This window comes from Tenrec ecaudatus, chromosome 6 (genome assembly GCF_050624435.1).
Source record: "Tenrec ecaudatus isolate mTenEca1 chromosome 6, mTenEca1.hap1, whole genome shotgun sequence".
In the NCBI taxonomy this organism is placed as follows: Eukaryota; Metazoa; Chordata; class Mammalia; order Afrosoricida; family Tenrecidae; genus Tenrec; species Tenrec ecaudatus.
The window spans coordinates 80759067-80775790 of NC_134535.1; the positions used below are offsets into that span (position 1 = coordinate 80759067).

At 51.7% G+C, this 16724-nt stretch overlaps 1 protein-coding gene across 1 annotated transcript; it reads right to left on the reverse strand.

Moving 5' to 3' along the window:
* Nucleotides 1–2947: 2947 nt before the first annotated feature.
* Nucleotides 2948–6717, reverse strand: KRT18 (keratin 18). Its single transcript, XM_075552936.1, has 7 exons — nucleotides 6259–6717; nucleotides 5428–5510; nucleotides 4911–5067; nucleotides 4216–4380; nucleotides 3985–4110; nucleotides 3491–3714; nucleotides 2948–3130 (listed from the first exon to the last, which is right to left on the reverse strand). Exons 1-7 carry the CDS (start codon nucleotides 6673–6675, stop codon nucleotides 3010–3012), a joined length of 1293 nt encoding a protein of 430 aa, XP_075409051.1. The 5' UTR covers nucleotides 6676–6717; the 3' UTR covers nucleotides 2948–3009.
* Nucleotides 6718–16724: the final 10007 nt, after the last annotated feature.

Here is a 16724-nt window from a genome sequence, read left to right on the forward strand (position 1 = left end):
CTCATTTCCCCCCTCCCTCACAAACCCTTGATAATGTATAAATTATTATTTTGCCATGTCTCACACTGTCTCCCTTCACCCCTTTTCTGTTGTCCATCCCCCAGGGAGAAGGTTATATGTAGATCCTTGTAATTGGTTCCCCCTTTCTACCCCACCTTCCCTCCACCCTCCCTCCCGGTATCGCCACTCTCACCACTGGTCCTGAGGGGATCATCCGTCCTGGGTTCCCTGCGTTTCCAGAATCACAGCATTTTTACATGAGCTAACTGGTAGTGGCTAAGCTGCTCATCCCTAGAAGACCCAGGGTAAGGAGTCCTTCCCACAGGGAAATACTAAGCAATGAAAAAGAGAAGCATGCGCACACATGCTAATTTAGAAGGGTGTGCAAGATACATTATGAAAAGGAGGTACAGTTGAAGAAAGATACAAAGCTGTGTAGCCTCCATCGACAGAAGACACGTGTCTGCAGAGGACTAGCTGCTCCTGGAGCACATTGACGGAAACTCTAAGCCACGTTACCCGGGGGGAGTGGGGCTGGGAGAGCTGAAACGTTGTTTCCTTCGGTCCTGTTAAACGTGTGTATGTAGCCTTTATACTTCTTTTTATATATATATTGATATATATTTTATATATATAGATTGATATATATCAATCTCTCTCTCGCTCTATATACATACATATATAGATATATAAATAAATCTATCTATCTACACACATTTTTCCCCTCTTGTGTTTTAGGTGAAAGTTTAGACAGCAAATTAGGTTCCCACTGAACAATTCTTTTTGTTTGTTTATGCTCTTTCCCTTTCTTTCTTTTTTTTAAAAAAATTTTTTTTAACAAACTAAAAAAAAAAAATTTTTTTTTTCTTCTTTTACATTTTATTAGGGACTCATACAACTCTTACCACAATCCATACATATACATACATCAATTGTATAAAGCACATCCATACATTCCCTGCCCCAATCATTCTCAAGGCATTTGCTCTCCACTTAAGCCCCTTGCATCAGGTCCTCTTCCCCCCCCCCTCCCTCCCCATTCCCCCCCCCTTTCTTTCTTTTTTTAAATTCATTTTATTAGGGGCTCATACAACTCTTAGCACAATCCATACATACATCAATTATGTAAAGCACATTTATACATTCATTGCCCTCATCATTCTCAAAACATTTGCTTTCTACTTGAGCCCCTGGCATTAGCTCCTGTTTTTCCCCTCCCTCCCCGCTACCCGCTCCCTCATGAATCCTTGATAATTTATAAATTACTATTTTGTCATATCTTACACTGTACAATGTCTCCCTTCACCCACTTTTCTGTTGTCCATCCCCCAGAAAGGAGGTTATATGTATATACCTGTAATCGGTTCCCTCTCTCTACCCCACCCTTCTTCCACCCTCCCAGTATCGCCACTCACACCACTGGTCCTGAAGGGATCATTCACCCTGGATTCCCTGTGTTTCCAGTTCCTATCTGTACCAGTGTACATCCTCTGGTCTAGTCGGATTTGTAAGGTAGAATTGGGATCATGATAGTGTGTGTGTGTGGGTGGGGGTGGGGGAAGCATTTAGGGACTAGAGGAAAGTTGTGTTTCATTGTTGCTACACTGCACCCTGACTGGCTTATCTCCTCCCTGAGTCCCTTCCGTAAGGGATGTCCAATTGCCTACAGATGGGCTTTGGGTCTCCACACTCCCCCCCATTCACAATGATATGATTTTTTGTTGGATGATGCCTGATCCCTGATCCCTTTGACACTTCATGATCACACAGGCTGGTGTGCTTCTTCCATGTGGGCTTTGTTGCTGCTGAGCTAGATGGCCACTTGTTTACCTTCAAGTCTTTAAGAACCCAGATGCTATCTCTTTTGATAACTTTCTTCACCACATTTTCTTATGCAGCTGCTTTGTCTTCAGTGATTATGTCGGGAAAGTGAGCATCATGGATTGTCAGTTTAATAGAACAAAGTATTCTTGCATCCCACTGAACAATTCTTAATGGATACATTCTCATTCCTCCAGGGCCACCACCATCACAATTTGGCCCTGAGCCATTTATGTTGTGTCAGCATCCTGTCCACGGATTCAGCATCCCGGCCTCTCCTCGCACTTTCACCTGTGCTTTTGGGTAAACGTTGACTGTTTGGTTTCCTATCATCCCTTGTTTAAGAGACGCACTTCTTATTTAATGTTAAAAAGCTGAAATATTATCCATATAAAAACCTAGGGTTACTTTTAGACACTGCTGTTTTTATAAGAAGGCACAATCCTGTGGAAAGCGCAGAACTGTGACATGCCAGTTAGCTTCAGGATGGCCGTTGGTCCCAGCGAGCTGGTTGGGAGCCACTGGTATAGACTGTCCCTTCATCTTGAATAACTACCTCGACTCTCACCCCAGCCAGCCCTCCAGTCATTTCTAAAGTTCACATTCCACTTGGGCCAATGAACGGCATGGAGACCACAAGTTTGGGAAATGGGTGCAGGAGGCAGTTGGTGGGTGGGAAGCCAGTGCCAGGCTGTGGGTAAAGGGTGCAGTGTGGCAGGGAAGGGGAGAACCAGCCGTGTGCTCTTGCCCCTGCCTCTCACTCTTGGCCTCTGTCCTTGGGCACCCTTCCTTCTCGGACTCAGATTTCTGCTAATGAGCACCTGGCAGGCAGGGACACAGAGGACTCCAGAACAGGTGGGAGGGTGGCCTTCCGATCGCCAGTTCTCCTCCAAGGCCGCTTCACAAGCTAGTCTGGCTTTTCCCATTGCTCTCATCCATCCCCTCGACCTTTCTCTCCTCTATCTCCGAGAAGGGGCTTCTGAGAACCTCCCCTGCCCACTCCCCCAACCCCAGGGAGCCCCCGGGGTCACAGGCGACAGTCAAATTCTGCCAGTTCTCAGAAAGAACTACTGGGTCAGAGTATTTGCACATAAATTCGAAAACAGTCAAGCAAGAGGCAGCATGGTGACCATTGACCTCAGGTTTTTATTGACCTCTCTTGCCTCGGGGTACCCCGGTTCTGCCACCTCAGCGTCTCAGAATTTTGGTGTCGTTGAACTCAGACACCACTTTGCCATCCACGATCTTGCGGGAGCTGGTCTTGTGGATGGTATGCACGGAGTTGCTGCTGTCCAGGGCATCGACCAGGCTGTATCAGAAAACCAATCCCAGTTACAAACAGCCACCACAGAGGAGAAGGAAGAGCCAGGTCGTGACTTTTATGTCTAAAGGTCCCTTAACTATTTCCTCCAAAAAGGAAAACCCAAGGCCAAACCCCATGGGACCCTAAATGCCAACACAGGCCAAACTCAGCGCACTGTTTTCTCTTGAGGACACGGGGATGCACAGAAAGCATTGGCCTGATGCTCATGGAGAGATTCATGAGGGGGCTTCTAAAGACTCAAGCTTTTTGGGGGAGAAGTGCTATCTGGCCTGGTTTGTGTGTGTGTGTGTGTGTGTGTGTGTGTGTGTGTGTGTGTGTAGGGAATGGGAGGGAGGCTCCACTCACTTGAAGTCCTCTCCATCTTCGAGCAGCCTGCGGTAGGTGGTAATCTCAGCCTCCAGTTTGACCTTGACGTTCAGCAGAGCCTCGTACTCCTGGGCCTGGCGCTGTCCCTCTGCTCGGGTCTGTGCCAGCTCTGACTGCAGGTGCATCAGGACCCCATTGAGCTGCTCCATCTGTATGACGTAACGGGCCTCCACCTCCCGCAGGTTGTCCTCCAAGCTGGTCTTCTGTGAGGGCACAGAGATGGGGGTGGGGGTTCGGGTGAGCTCGGCACTTGAAGCAGAGAGGGAGCCCCTGCCACTATTAGCTCTGCATAGTTTGGAGCACCTTCTCCAAGGGTGCCAGCTAAGAGTGGGGAGCTATAGGAAATGAAAAAGGACAGCTGACTTGCTCTGATCACGAAGGGAGGAAGAGGATTTGGGGAGAAGAGGGTTAAGCCCAAGGCCAATTGAAGTCGGTGGGGTTCAGGGCTGGGGGCAAGACACGCCTGCTCTCACCATATTTCTCATGGAGTCCAGTTCAATCTCCAGGGACTGGACTGTACGGCTCAGCTCCTGGAGCGTCGTCTCAGCACCCCGGATCTCAGCAGACTGAGTGGTGACCACGGTGGTGCTCTCCTCTATCTGGAGGCGGGGAATGGTCCATCAGACTCGGGTCTCCCGGCCCTCCTCGTTCCGTGCCTCCAGGCCTCTATGTCTAGCCTGGATATGCCCCTTCCCCTCAAGTACCTGCTGGGACCAGTACTTGTCCAGCTCCTCTCGGTTCTTCTGGGCCAGCTCTTCATACTGGGCCCGGATGTCCGCCATGATCTTGCCGAGGTCCTGCGCCTTGGGGGCATCCACCTCCACAGTTAGTCCGGAGTTGGCAATCTGGGCCTGCAGGCCCTTTACTTCCTAGAGGAGAGAGGTGCACATGGGAGGAAGGGCTGACGAGCAGAGCTCCCTCCGCTGAGACTCTTTCTCTGAGACAGCCCCCTCCACGCAGTCTGCAGGATGAGGTCTAGAAGCCATCAGAGACCCCGCTTGGTTTTACACTCCGGGCAGTGTTAACACTGGCTTTCTCCTCCAGACGGACCTGCTCACACACCCCTGCCTGCCATTCAGTCCTCACGTGGCCTGTGAGCTCTCCCTCCATCTACCCTCCTGCCATCAATCTGCTCCGGATACCTTTGCCTAGGGAGGCCTTGCCAGCTCCATCTGAAACTCACTCCTCCATTACTTCCAATCCCCATGGCCAGTGCCATCTACTTCTGTTCCCAGCCTCTCCTGGCTCACCCTCATCCCACTCTACTGTCCCCCACTGCAGTTCCCACGAGCTGCGGGGGAGTAAGGGGACCCGCTAGGCATGGGGCGAGCTTGACGGAGGGCCCGCATGCTTCGCCACCCCACCCCGCTGGCCCCGGGCCTCCAGGGGCTCTTCTTGCCTCTTCGTGGTTCTTCTTCATGAAGAGCAGCTCCTCCTTGAGGGTCTCGATCTCCGTTTCCAGCTGCAGCCGAGTGACATTGGTGTCATCGATGACCTTGCGGAGCCCGTGGATGTCGTTCTCCACAGACTGGCGCATGGCCAGCTCTGTCTCATACCTGTGGGTGTGGAGGAGGGGGTCAGAAGGGTCTGTCCCACACCACACCCCCATCATTGATCCTGAACCTCCGAAGAGCACCCGCATGCCCACTGCAAACCAGCCACCTGAATCAGGTGGCAATCCCCACCCACTCACCCACCCCCAGGCACCGTCCTAGGCACTGCAGAGAGCAGTGTTCTGAAACGGGGTGGCAGGAAGGAATGAGGAGTTAAATGAATGGATACATTCTCATTCATCCAGGGTCACACCTTCTGAACAAGATCCTACTGTAAATCCCTCCCTGACCAGCCTACTCTCAGTCACCCCGGGTCCTTCGCTTCCCCCCACCCCCTTTCACTCCCCAGTCACCGGATCTTACTTGACTCTGAAGTCATCAGCGGCCAGCCGGGCATTGTCAATCTGCAGAACGATGCGGGCATTGTCCACAGAATTGGCAAAGATCTGGAGGTGGTGGTAAGGAGAGTTTCATGACTGAGAAGTCAGTGGTTGTACTTGGCGCGCGCGCGCGTGCGTGCGTGCGTGCGTGTGTGTGTTTGTGTGTACAGAAAGTGTAATGTGTGTCAGTAACAGCCACCAGGGCCCAGTAATGGTGGGAGGTTCTCTCTCCAATGCACCTACCTGTTCCCACCACTCCCTATGCGGCCACCGCCTCCTCCTATGGCTCTGTCCGGGAGTGAGCAGCCAGGAGGAAGCCCCTTTTCTCAGGCCCAGTCCTGGTTTTTTTTTTTCCCTAGCGCAACTGGTCAGCCCTCCGGCTCTGGGCCCTGCACCCCCATCACTGGCCCCTCCCACAGGTAGGCCTTCTGTTTGCTCCGGATGACTCAGCTTTAGCCACATCCGCTTAACCCTCCCACTGTCCTCGCTCAGCCACGAATCCGAATCCGCTAGAAGGCCTTGACTGGCCTCCCTCCATGTTGCCGCTTTCCTCCATGTTGTCCCAGTCAAGTTTTGCTCCCCGCGTCCTGCTAGGACCCTACCACGCTCAGCCGCCAACCTTGGGGTCCTCTTGACCAGGGCTATGTACGACAATCCAGAACATTCCTAGGCACCTCGTGATGGAGCAGGGGTGGGGTGGCGTGGGGAAGGACAGGGGGCGAGGTGTCAGGCGCCTGGCCCTACCGATGTTCCTATAGGTGTAGGGGAGTGTCTGGCAGCCGGGAGGTGGGGCCCCTCCCTCCATGGCCCTCACCTGCGCCCTCAGCTCCTCGATGGTCTTGAGGTAATGGCTCCAGTCCCTGACACGGGGTCCTTTCTTGTCCATGTGCTCCCGGATCTTGTCCTCCAGCCTCCGATTTTCAGTCTCCAGGCTCCGCACTCTCTCCAGGTAGGAGGCCAGGCGGTCGTTCAGGTCTTGCATGGTCTCCTTCTCGCCACGGACGCCCTCCAACCCCGCCAGACCCCCAGCCATGCCCCCCGCCATGCCCCCTCCCCAGCCGCCCCGGAAGCTGCTGGAGCGGTACACGGAGATCCGGGAGCCCGAGCCGCCCGCGCCCGCGTAGACGCTGGCTGCGCTGCTGGCCGGCCGCACGCGGTGGCTGGGCGCCCGGACGGAGCCCACCGAGCGGGAGTTGGTGGAGAAGGTGGTGGAGCGGGTGGTGAAGCTCATGCTGTCGGAGGAGTCTGGCGACAGGCAGGGACAGTCTGGGACACAGGAGTGGCGGCCGGTTTTATCCCCCTGGGAGGGGGTGGGGACCCGCGGGGCCCGGCCCCGCCCCGCCACCAGACCTGCCTCTTAAGCTTGGGCTACAGGTGGTTCCCGCCAGCCTTTCTCCGGGGCCGCCGCCGCCGCTCCCAGGGGTCGCACCCGCCCACCACTTCTCTCCAGTGCGGCCCCGACAAGACCGCCCCTCCCCTTCCCCCAGCTACAGAGAAGGGTGACTAACCCAGGTAAGCTAGGGTAGCAGGTGCTGTGGACTGTAGTCCAGGCAGGAAATGACGTTATTATACCTGCCTCCTGCCCCCTTAGTGGGGCTGCTGACAGGTTGGGGATTTGGGGACTTTGAGGGTGCCGTGAGAGGGGTGTGGGACTCTGTGACAGTCTCTGTTGCAGCCCAGTGCAAAGGCAGGCCTGGTTGGGAAGAAGAGTCGGGGCCCAGGGGGCCTGGGAAGAAGAAGAGAAACAGCCTTGAGCCTCCAATTTGCTGTTTTTCACTCAGCACCCATGCCCCCCAACTTTCTCCCTTGGACCTGGGGTGGTTTCAAACTGCTGACCCTGTGGTTAGCACTCCACCACCAGGGCTCCTCCCAGGGCACCTAGAAAAGCTCCTTTGAGACTCAGTCACGGTGGCCAGTTTTGTTCCCCTCCTGTCTGGGGTTTCCTCCAGACCCCTTCTCTCCCTGCCCCGCCCTCAGGAGACTGTTCGCAAACCTGTCTCCAGGGGTCCGCCTCCCCAGGAGGCTCACCTAAGACAGGGCTGAAGGGTGGAGGCAGAGGAGCCCTTATTGCTCCCTGCTCCCAGCGTTCCCCAAAGCCGCATGGCTGCTGCCTGCTGAATTACTGTGGGGGAACCATCTGGGGTTCTCAACTTGTACCCCACCATCAGTGGCTTGTCCAGCGGGGCACGCGCTGGGCTGTGCTCTTTGCTCTGGATTGATTTTATTGATTCCCCTCATGCTGCCAGCTGGACTGAGGAGGTGAGAGCAGGCGGGAGGGCAGGCCTGGGAGGGGAAAGGGTCCTGGGAGAGCCTGGCCACTGGGTCCTCTGGGTGGGAGGCTCAGTCTGGGTGTGAGGCTTAGCCCTAGACTCTCTGGGACCCCTCCCCTCCACAGGGATGTCCCATAGTGCACAGGGAGAGCTGGACAGGAGCAAGCGAGGGCTAGAGAACTGATCAGGGAGTGGTCAAGGCCTGCTGCAGGCCAGTAGGCAAATGGGATGCAAAATAGCATGTAAATGATGCCCACTCGTTTTTCATGGAAGGCTGGAGGTGCCAGCCAGTCCAGGGATTTTTCTTCCTCTCACTGTCATGTCTCTCCCCTCTCCCCACTCCCAAACGGCCCCACTGTACAGAACAGCACAATCAGGTCTGGGGATTAAACATGTACAGTGTTGGCTTTAAAAAAATATTAAAACCATATTAAAATATTAAAACCATAGCATGACATTTGCCATTTTCAATGATACAATTCAGTGGCACGGATTACATTCATAATGTTGCACGACTATTATATACATCTATCTCCAAAGCTATTTCATCAGCGCCGCCCCCTACACGCAGAAACTCAGTGCCCAGGAACTGCCCATTCCTGCTCTCCCAGAGCCCAGGTACCCGCCGATCTACTTTTGTCTCTGTATTTTCCGGGTCTAACTAGTTCACAAAGGAGACCCTGCTGGGTTTGTCCTGTGTCTGGCTTGCCGCACGCAGCATGTCCTCACGTTTCACCCCTGTTGTAGCAGGGATCAGAACTTCCTTTCTCTTCTGAAACCCACCGCCGATGAGGCGGTTCCGGCTGCGAGCAGCCCTGTAGGACAGAGTCGAACTGCTCCGCGGACTCCCCTCCCAGAATCTTGGCCGAAGCAGACGGCCTCATTTTTCTCTGTAAAGCACATTGCTCTTTGAAGCCGAGTGACGGTCTGTTGTGCGTGTGTGCCTAGTTCCACTCCGTTAGACGCCGGTCTGTTCATGTGTTGGGCGTCTGGGTTGTTCTCTCTGTTGGGTGTTGCGAAGAATCATGCTCCACTGAGCATTCCCGAACACTATCTGCTTGAGTTTGCCCTCTAGCTCCTTGGACACATGAATGGACTGAGGTTTGCTGATTTGGTTAAGCTTGAAGTAGCGAACTTGCACCGGGGCTAGCTGTGTAACCTTGGACAAGCCCCTTAACGTCTGGGTGTTAGTTCATCTCTTTTAAAAGGAGCATGCTATGGCCTGACCTAACTCCTTGCGTGGTCGTGGTGTGGTAGCCTTTTGCAGGGTCAGGGGCGTAGAGTTCTGGCTTGAATAGATGTACTGCCAAAGTTGGCATGAGGTGGGGCAGGGGAAGGGGCACAAGTGTTCATTGTCATTTATTCAAGCATCGAATCACTGTTCTTACTGGTTCTGCAGAATCCAGCGATGGAGAGGAAGGTGGGTACCAGTTGTAAAGATATTTGACCTCTCTTGCTAATCCACTTCATCCCTTTGGATGCACTTGGAATTCCACCAGGAATTCCATCAGACCCAGACCCCAGGATGCATCCTCAGGAGCCTCTGATCTCTGCCCACTGCATTCTGCGGCCTGTACAGGCTCAGTCTGGGGGCAGGGATGGGAGAGCTGCCAGATGGGCCTTATCTCTGTTGGCCACATTCTTGAGGTGTTGCAGCACTGGGCAAATACTGACCTCAGGCTTCCAACGAAATCAGCCCCCCTGCTGCTCCTCTGCTCTTTCCCACGATTGCTCTGGGATTGAGGGCCTTTTCACTGGCAACCTCTGGAAGAGCTGGGGGAGGCGGGGGTATGAAATAAGGTGACCAGATTTTAACATTGGTAAAGTGGGACACCATTGATAAAACTCATGTCCTGGTGAAAGAGCCACATGGCAGCTGAAAACCGTGTACCCTAGCTTGTCGTGCATTCTTTCCAAAAATCGGGACTTTTTAAAAACGCCACAGGATGCAGGAAAAATTGTTAAACATCCGGACTTTCCCTCCTTAGGTATGCAGGAGGATTTTAGCGCCCCAGGCACTCAGCACTGTAGCGCAATGTAGGGAGAAGGGGAAGCAGGAAGGCCCCTGGCAGGAGGCCCCAGAACCCAGGAGCCCTGAGTAAAGACAGTGACTTGCATTCTGGTGTTCAGTTGATAGGGAGCAGGAACCAGACAGGCAGGTTTAACTCCCAGTAAACTCAGAGATGACCCCTGATAAGCATGGGTTCATTCTCTTTCCCCCCAGCTCTGTGCCCCTCCTGCCAGCATTCCCTCTCTCTCTCTCTCTCTCTCTCTCTCTCTCTCTCTCTCTCTCTCTCTCTCTCTCTCTCTCTCTCTCTCTCTTGCTCTCTCGTTTTAAACTAGTAGATTTATTTTATGCAAAGAACACGCTAGAGCCTGTGGTTCAGAGGAAAGGAGATGGTGAAGACATTAGAAGACCGGGGAGCCTGACCAGAACACCTGGAGTTCCTTCAGGCTCAGCTCTCCTGTCCAGATGGGAAGTTTCTTACCCAGCCTCACCTGGGAGGTCCTCAGAACAGCCTCCAGTGTGTGAGGGTGGAAGGTCTACAGCCAATATTGGAAGGGGCTGCTTCTTGCCACCGTCTTGAAGGATTGGGATTGATGGACCTCACAAAGGACTTCTCCACAGCTTGAGTATCTGTGGAAGAAAGTGAGAGGTCCACATGGTGGAAGGAATCAGTCAACAAGGTGGCCCGTGAGACTCCATGGCCCCTCAGAGGCAGGTGGAAGGTAGTGGGCAACAGCTAGGTTGGATGTAGGGCCCGGACTAAACCTCAAGCATTTGGGAATCTCTCTGGAGGTGCCCCTGCCCCACCAGAAGCCCCAGGACTGCCTGTCCAGGGTGGAAAAGGGGAGGAATTCGGAGGCCTGGGCCTAACCTTCCCTCCAGGGCTGGGAAGAGTTCGAGAATGCTCTCGGACTGCTTTACTTGGGTTTGCACACCGCATTTAGTTCCCATAGATAAATAACAGGGGAGGGTCAGGGCATGTAACTGCCTGGGAATGTCTAGGTGCTGAGGCTCAGAGCATTCCAGGCCACTTGGTCCATCTAGGCACATTCTTCCTCCCTAGTCCCCCTTCAGCCTGTTTGGCAAAGACAGTTCTCAGCCATAAGGATGACCCTAGAGCTCTGGATCTCTCCTTAGGTGCAACCCCAGTGCCTCCCGACTAGAACCCCACTTTCGGTTGTTGGGACACAGGGATAAGGCAGCCAGTTGATGTCCAGAGACCTGGTTTCCAGTCCCCACTATTGGCAATAGGACCTTGGTACCATTCACTAACGTGCTCTCATTAGCTGAAAAATAAGGAGAACCGGAGCATCTTCTTGAAGCCTTTGCCTGGGGACTCAATGAGATAATCTGCCTGAAGGAGCTGTGACAATGGAGAAGCTGGCCAAATGTCCTCCCTAGTCTCATCTCCACCCCCTGCTGCCATTCCCAGTGCTTTCATGACTCTCTAGCCTTTTGCTTCTTGATGATCATGGTGACGTTGCTTTCATGGCAGGACTGGGTTCTGGCCAAGTCTGCATCTATGGGGAGAAGGGCGACACGGAGGAGTAGAGTGGCCAGGGATCTGTCTCAAAATCACCGAGGCACGAGACCACATCTCTCTCCCTCTGCAGACATGCCAGCAATGCCCCGGAGAAGCTGTCCCCCACAGTGGGGAAAGCAAGGGGGAAAGAGATGCAGACGTCCAGCCAGAGCTGGTCCCTCGTGCCCTTGTGTCAACAGAAGAAAGGCAGCCTCCACTTTGTCACCTCGGTTGGGTATCCTTGGGCCCTGGACAGCTCATGCAGTCATGTGTGGTGGCCTTGTTGGGGCCACTTCCACACAGAGTAGCTGGGGGGAACCCTGGTGTGTTCGAGAGGCCGCAGGAGAAGAATCAACAGAAAGGAGAGCCTGCGGTGAAGGCCTCAGGGCACGAGGAAGAGACAGACGGAAAAGAGAGGGCAGAGAGAAGCTCCCAAGAAGGGATCTTATTTTTTTTTAAAGTAACAAGGTGCTCAAAAACTTAAAAGATGGCCTTAGCCACAGGATCAGATGCGCAGAGAGGTCCAGGAGGCTAAGGACGGGAAGGGTGATGGATACTGAACCGGAGGAGGAAGGGTTGAAGAGTGAATGGCTCGTGACAAAGTGTGGGAGGCAGAGTGTAGGCTTCTGCTTCCAGGAGGCTATCCGATGAAGGCAAAGCAAAAGCGGGGATATATCCCGCTACGGGTAGCAAGGCTGGTGGAAGGTTCTCTTCGGGTGATGGTAGGATTGAGGGAGACTGATCAACATGAGAGGGTTGGTTGGCGGTATGTGTGCACGAGTCCTGACTGACACGTGAATGTGTCTAAGACCCTGGAGAAAGTGACGTTTGAGCTGAAACCTGAAGGGTGACAGAGCTGGGACTTGATGTGTGATGAGTCATAGGTGACAGGAATGGGAGGACAGCAGGAAACACGTAGCACACGTGACGGTCTTCCACGAGACACAAAAGGGTGAGTGAATGACGGGGAGATCCCCGCAGGGATTACACAGCACAATTACGACGAGACCCACCACAGGGAACCTTCCCACCGCAGGGAACCTTCTCTGTGTGCCGAGACCGGCCAAAAATGATGATTGGTTTCGCTGAGGGATGAAGGAGCAGGAATGGTGGAAACTTAGGGAGCAGAGGAGTCTAAGCTGAAAACATTGCCGAAGGGCTGACTCTCGAGGCAGGTTGGGTAGGGGGAGCCAAGGCAACCAGAAGGGCTCAGTGGAAAAGGCATCCAGGGCTTGGGGGCTGACATGGTGGCAGACAGCTGTCTTATTTAGCAATCAAAGACGCATGGGATGCGGGATGTTCAAAAAAGGCGTCCTCAGACATTGGGGTCTGAGCAGTAGAGGTCATTTGAAGGACTCCCGAGTTGCTGAAAATCATGGAGTTCAGGATCGGAAGGAACGGAGAGGACGAGGGAAGGAACGTAGATAGATTCTGGAGTCAGGCAGATCCGAAGGCGCATCCCAGCTTTGTCATTTCCTTGCTGAGTGACCTTGGTAAGTTTGTGCACGTCTCTGAGCTTCAGTTTCTCCTTCATCTGATGTTGTTGGTGTCAGGTGCCCTTAGCCAGTTCTAACTGACAGCCACCCTCTGCACAACGGAAGGAAACACTGCCTGGCCCTGTGCCCCCCTTCCCCCTCACCGTTGCTCTTCTGTTGGAGCCCATTGTTGCTGCCAGGGTGTGGATCCATCTCGTTGAGGGACTTCTTCACCTTTTTGACCCCCCCCCCCCACTTTACCAAGCATGATGACCTTCTCCAGGGACTGGTCTCTCCTGACATGTTCAGAGTACGTGAGGCGAAGTCTGTCCATCCTTGCTTCTGAGCAGGCTGCAAGTAGGTCGTAGTAGGCTGTGGTAGGGGTTAAATGCGCACGATGGGCCCTAGAACACAGCACTTGCTCCTTAGGGCGCCCTGCTTCCACATTCCTGCCTCCTCCTGTGTCATCGACAAGGAGGTTCAGGTCACTCTGCTCAGGTGCACGGTGAAATGGGAATGAACAGGCACACTAGAAATAAAAACACTCAAAGAGATTATCATTAGAGCATACAGCTAGGCAAACAGACAGTGATCAGTGCTATAACGTTTCCAAAGTACTACTAGAGGCAGACATCATTCATTCATTCATTCATTCATTCATTAGCTGTTTATAAGGCATCTACTCTATGCCAGGCATGTGCTGGGCCCGAAGGATACATCAAAGAAAAGCCAGACACAGTGTTGCTCTCAGGGAGTGCAGGTTCCAGGCTTTGAGGGGTTGGGATCAGGGAGAATATCATGGAGAAGGGGATGCTTGAGGAGGGAAGTTTCTATAGAGACCAGGGCTCAAGAGGAATGCATTCCAGGTGGGAGGACTGGCATTATGGTCTGCGTCTGCCCGTGGTGGTTGCTATGGTTGGCTGCTGACTGGGAGACCCATACACTGTAGGATTAGATCGTCGTGATCCTCGGGGGTTTCGTCGACTGGCTTTTAGGAGAGGCTTCATTGCTAGACCTTTCTTGGTGTTGTTGGGTGCTAATGAGTCATCAGTTCCGACCCACAGTGACCCCATGAACAAGAGAACTCAGCACTGCCTGGTCCTGTGCTGTCCCCACATGGGTGCCAAGGTCTGAGCCCACTGGTGCAGCCTTGGTGTCAATCCGACACTTTGAGAACGTTCCTCTCTTTTGCTGCCCCTCAACGTTACCAAACATGATGTCCCTCTTCAGGGACTGGTCTCCCCTGATAACATGACCAAAACACCGGAGATGAAGTCTTGCCATCCTCGTCTCTAAGGATCACTCTGACCGTACTTCTTCCAAGATTAATTGATTTGTCCTTTGGGCTGTCCAGGGCACATTACAAGATTCTTCTCCAGCACCACGATTCAAATGCATCTATTTATTTTTCGGTCTTCCTTATTCAGCGTCCAACTTTCACGTGCACAGGAAGCAACTGAAACTCCCCTGGCGCGGGTGAGATGCACCTTCGTTCTTTTGGGTCTTTGCACTTTAGTTCTCAAAGTAGCCCTTTGCTTTCAACACCCTGCAGAGGTCTTGGGCAGCACATGTGCCTAATGTAATGCATCTTCTGATCTCCTGACTGCTGCTTCTGTGAGCATTGATTGTAGATCCAAGCAAGACAGAACCCTTGATGTCAATCTTTTCTCCCTTTATCGTGATGTTACCTGTTGGTCCAGCTGTGAGGAGTTTGCTCTTCTTTACGTTGAGTTGTCATCCACACCGAAGGTGGCAATTCATGAGCTTCATCGGCAAGGTCCTCCAGTCCTCCTCACTTTCAGCAAGCAAGGTTGTATCACCTGCGTATTGAAGGTTGTTAATAAGCCTTCCTCCAAGCCTGATGCCACATTCTTCTTCATCGAATCCAGCTTCTGTGATGATTTGCTCAGCACACAGTTTGAATAAGTATAGGGAGAGGATACTACCTTGTCTCATATGTTTCCTGAGTTTAAACCATTCAGTGTGTTCTTGCTTTGTTCCCACAACGACATCTTGATCCATGTTCCAGTTCTTCATGAGCATAGTGAAATGTTCTGGAATTCCCATTCTTCTCAAGTTATCTACAGTTTATTATGGTCCACACAGCTGAATGCCTTTACATAGTCAGTGAAACACAAGCCAACATCTTTTCCTATATTCTCTGCTTTAAGCCAAGATCCATCTGACATCATCCCCGCTTGCCATTTAACAGAGAGCTATTCATCGACTCTGGGTCAGGAAGCTAGTTAAGCTTGGTCCTATTAAAGTCCTCTCTCTCTTTTTTTCTTTTTCTTTCTTTGGTGTCTACCCATACAAGATAGGCAGGATAAGCAATCCCAAGGAGACAGCGACAGAACCAATGGTTCTAGAGGGAAATGGGGGGCGAGGGAGATGAGCAGTGGGCCATTAATGACAGGGACAGGGACATAGTGTTCTGAAATAGACAGCGAGGAGGGTGTAGCCCTTCTGGTTGCATTTGATCAATCGAAATGTATCAGAGAAATGAAATGATGGGTAAACATGATATTGGAGCAGGAAGAAAGAAAAAATAAAAGGAAAGAGATAGAAAGAAAAAATTATTTATAGGTATATAAATATGTATATGTGTAAATATATAAATTTACATGAATTTGTTTATATATGTAAATATAGCAAGGAAGCAGATGGGCTTTGGGCCTCTACTTAAATATTACCTCAATATAAGAACAGAGAACAGTCTGTTCTAACAATCTGGCATTGTAGATACTCCCCCTCCCAACACGATCGCTGAAGACAAAATGGGTGCATAAGCAAATGTGGTGAAGAAAGCTGAGGGTGCCCAGCTATTACAAGACTATTACAACATCTGGGGTGTTAAAGACTTGAGGTTAAACAAGCAGCCATCTAGCAGGTAAGCAACAAAGCCCACATAGAAGAAGCACATCAGCCTCTGCGATCATGAGGTGTCAATGGGAATAGGTATCAGAATGTCAAAATTAAGCCATCAAATCCATGTGAAGGCGTGTGGATATAATGGAGACCCCAAACTCACCTGTAAGAGAATTGGACAGTCCCTCACAGAAGGGCCAAAGGAAAGGACGGTATATCCAGGGTACAGTATAGCACCGATGAAACACACTAGCTCATTCACCCTGTCAGACTTGCGTATGATCATTGGTGAAATTAAGATCATTGGATGCACGAAAGCCAAGGTAGGTATTCCTCCATCTTCTTTGGATTCTTCTTTCATCATTCAGTATTTTGCCCATAGATTCTTTCAAGATTGCAACTTGAGGCTTGAATTTTTTCTTTAGTTCTTTCGGTTTAAGATACACTGAGTGTGTTCTTCCTTTTTGGTTTTCTAACCCCAGGGCTTTGCACATTTCACGACACTAACCTTTCTTCTTCCTGTTTTCATCTAGAAGCCCCACTGAAGGCGATTCTAGGTCACAACAACGTGCAAGCATCCACTGACAATGGAGAATTGAACCCTGGACTTCAGCATGGAAATTCTGCCATTGCACCACCGTTGCCTCTGTATATCTCCTGATGGCCACTGGATATTGCCCCTGTCTGGAGATTTCAAAGAAACCTTCAATATGTCACACCCAAAGCTGAACCCATGTATCTTTTTTTTCCTGCTTAAGTTTTTTTTAGATTTACTGAAGAACAATTTGCATACAATAGCATCTACACTTTGAAATGATACATTTCCATCGATGTCGAATTGTGTCAAATCCTGTTTCTGCATATTAAGATGGTCAAGGTGCTTGATGACACAGTAGGTTAACGCTGGACTTCTAACTGCAAGGTTGGTGGTTGGGACCCACCAGCTGCTCTGGGGGAGGAAGAGGACACTGTCTGTTCTTATCAAGATGTACTGTTCATAAGCCCTGTGCACCTGGGTTGCTTTGTCCTATAGGGTTGCTATGAGTTGGAATCGACCCAATGGCAATGGGTTCGGTTTTTAAATGGGTATTAAGATGGTCATGGGACACAATGAATGTCTGTCTGGATTGTGATAAG